The sequence below is a fragment of the Montipora capricornis genome, chromosome 12, assembly GCF_036669925.1.
Source record: "Montipora capricornis isolate CH-2021 chromosome 12, ASM3666992v2, whole genome shotgun sequence".
In the NCBI taxonomy this organism is placed as follows: Eukaryota; Metazoa; Cnidaria; class Anthozoa; order Scleractinia; family Acroporidae; genus Montipora; species Montipora capricornis.
The window spans coordinates 28,569,823-28,571,950 of NC_090894.1; the positions used below are offsets into that span (position 1 = coordinate 28,569,823).

The window sequence follows — 2,128 nt, forward strand, 5'->3', positions numbered from 1 at the left end:
GATCCTCGCGAATAAAGATCGTTCCTTCCTAATTATAATGAAAAAATGTAACTTGTGATAATCGTTATCATCGTAAATTGCCTTTTTTCCGGCACGTAGTTGAGGCCTGGTTAAGAGTGGCAAGCGCTTGGAGTGCCCAGTGATCCGGCGGTTTGTAAACGAGTGAGCCGGGCACTCTACGGTCAGCTCAGCCTTCGCCGCTTACACAACTCCAGCTTCGTTTATTGTTATATTGCGCTGAAATCATGAAAGTGTTATGCGTCCGTTAAGCTGTATACGATAGCGTTCATTTACATTGTAAACAGTGTTTTTCAATAAACCAAACCCCTAGAACCCCAATGGTCGCACCGCTGCCTCGGTCGGGGGTAAACGTTCCCAGGTGTTTTCCACCTGCTGGTTTTATATAAGGGTGTTCGTGTCCCGCTCTGGTGAATTGCTCTCAGTCTCTTTATAATAGATTTGATCTTTCAATGTGTTCGTACCCATTCCAGTGATGAATAAATGGCACGGTAGCTTGGCTGGCCGAAGTGCCCATGTACCGTCTTGGTCGAATGTCCAGTTGAGTAATGGAGGCCGAAAATGCACTCACTCAACGTCCACTATAAAGGAATTAAAATATAACAACGCTGGTGTTCAATGCTTCCATTTTGAGATTGGGTTGGGTAACAAGTAGGTTTATTATCCCTGAATTATTATATTGAGGTATTCAGTCAGCCGGGTTTTCATTCCGCACAGAAAGAGATGTGAGGTAATTACTAAGGCGATGGCAACTACAATAAAGAAGACCGACACTTAATTTCTGTTTCCCTTTGAACCCGGCCAAGAGTGACTACCGTCACAGCAAGACCGTAGATCTCAGTCCTCAAATAAACGCAGTTCCGTTTTAGTCACTTGTACAGAATAAACTCTTAACTCCATCGCGCAATTCATTCATTCTCCACAAATAAAGAGCTGGACTAAGAGATGGAGATAAGAAGCAAATCGATAGAGAAGCATAAAACACTGCAGTTGCTTCCAGACAAGAAAGATTCTCGGCTCTGCTTAACAAAAAAGCTATCCCTCCGACGACTGGAGTTAAAGTGACAGAAAATAAAGCAAAAATGTATAACATAGACTTGACAGACCTCTTGTATTTAGCCAAGTTTATTGCCGGTTGTCCAACATTTTGAGAAGATTGGTTCCCTTGAACTTGTTGCTGGTGCTGACGAATGATTCGATAGAGTTTGTAGTAAGCAAATGACGTAATGAAGTAGCAGAGCACTATAACCACAACATTGATAATAGTTAAAGCCACATCTACCTTTCTAAGCCTCAAATACTGCACAGCATTTAAAACTAGTAATAAAGCTGGAACGACCAGTAATAAAGCGACTGCCAGGCAACGGCGGCGAGGTGTCATCAAGGACCGTCTGCTCATATGTAGCCAGCGTTCAATGGACAACAGCGTTAGAAGAATTGATTCGACATTGGAAAAGAATGTTCCGCTCATGAGCCCAACAAAAGTTATGATGATATAGGCATTTAAGTGTTTTGGAGCGTCTACTACACCTGACTCGTCAAGAAACAGAAAAAAACAAAGAGCCAGTAATGGTTGAACAATGAGTCCTATGCAGAAATCACTGAACGCCAAACCACTAAGAAGAACGTGAAGCCACGTCCTCTGAAATGTCCTTTTCCAAATCGCTGCCAAGATCAATGCATTTCCCACCACTGCCACGGGGGACAAAACAAGGAAAAGGATGCTACTTGCGAAATAAATGGAAACATAAGCTTTGTACTTCATTTCGGCCGCCTCAGCAAAACAACAACGAAGGTCGTAGTTGTCCAATGAAAAACAACTTGTTCTGTTATACATGGCTACGGCTTAATGCTAGATCACGTTTTCACACTTGACTTAAAAGCACTGTTGCTCGTTTGCATTGAAGAAAGATTATTCCTTTCGATTTTCGTTTCCTTTTGAGTCAAAGCAGGGTTAATGGGCCAAATTTCAAGCTGAAGGCAGGCAGCGAAGATTTATCTGCTAACAGCTGGCACGAGTACCGCCGACGGTGTGCGATTCTCAGCGGCAGCAAACAGCAAAGTCTTTAGAGTGGAGTTCCCAATGACTGAAGGGTATATTATATTTGAT

The 2,128-nt window shown here is 42.8% G+C and overlaps 1 protein-coding gene across 1 annotated transcript; it reads right to left on the minus strand.

Moving 5' to 3' along the window:
* Positions 1-883: 883 nt before the first annotated feature.
* LOC138025607 (probable G-protein coupled receptor 45) lies at positions 884-1,783 on the minus strand. The gene has a single exon (XM_068872792.1). It carries the CDS (start codon positions 1,781-1,783, stop codon positions 884-886), a length of 900 nt encoding a protein of 299 aa, XP_068728893.1.
* Between the last annotated feature and the right edge of the window lie 345 nt (positions 1,784-2,128).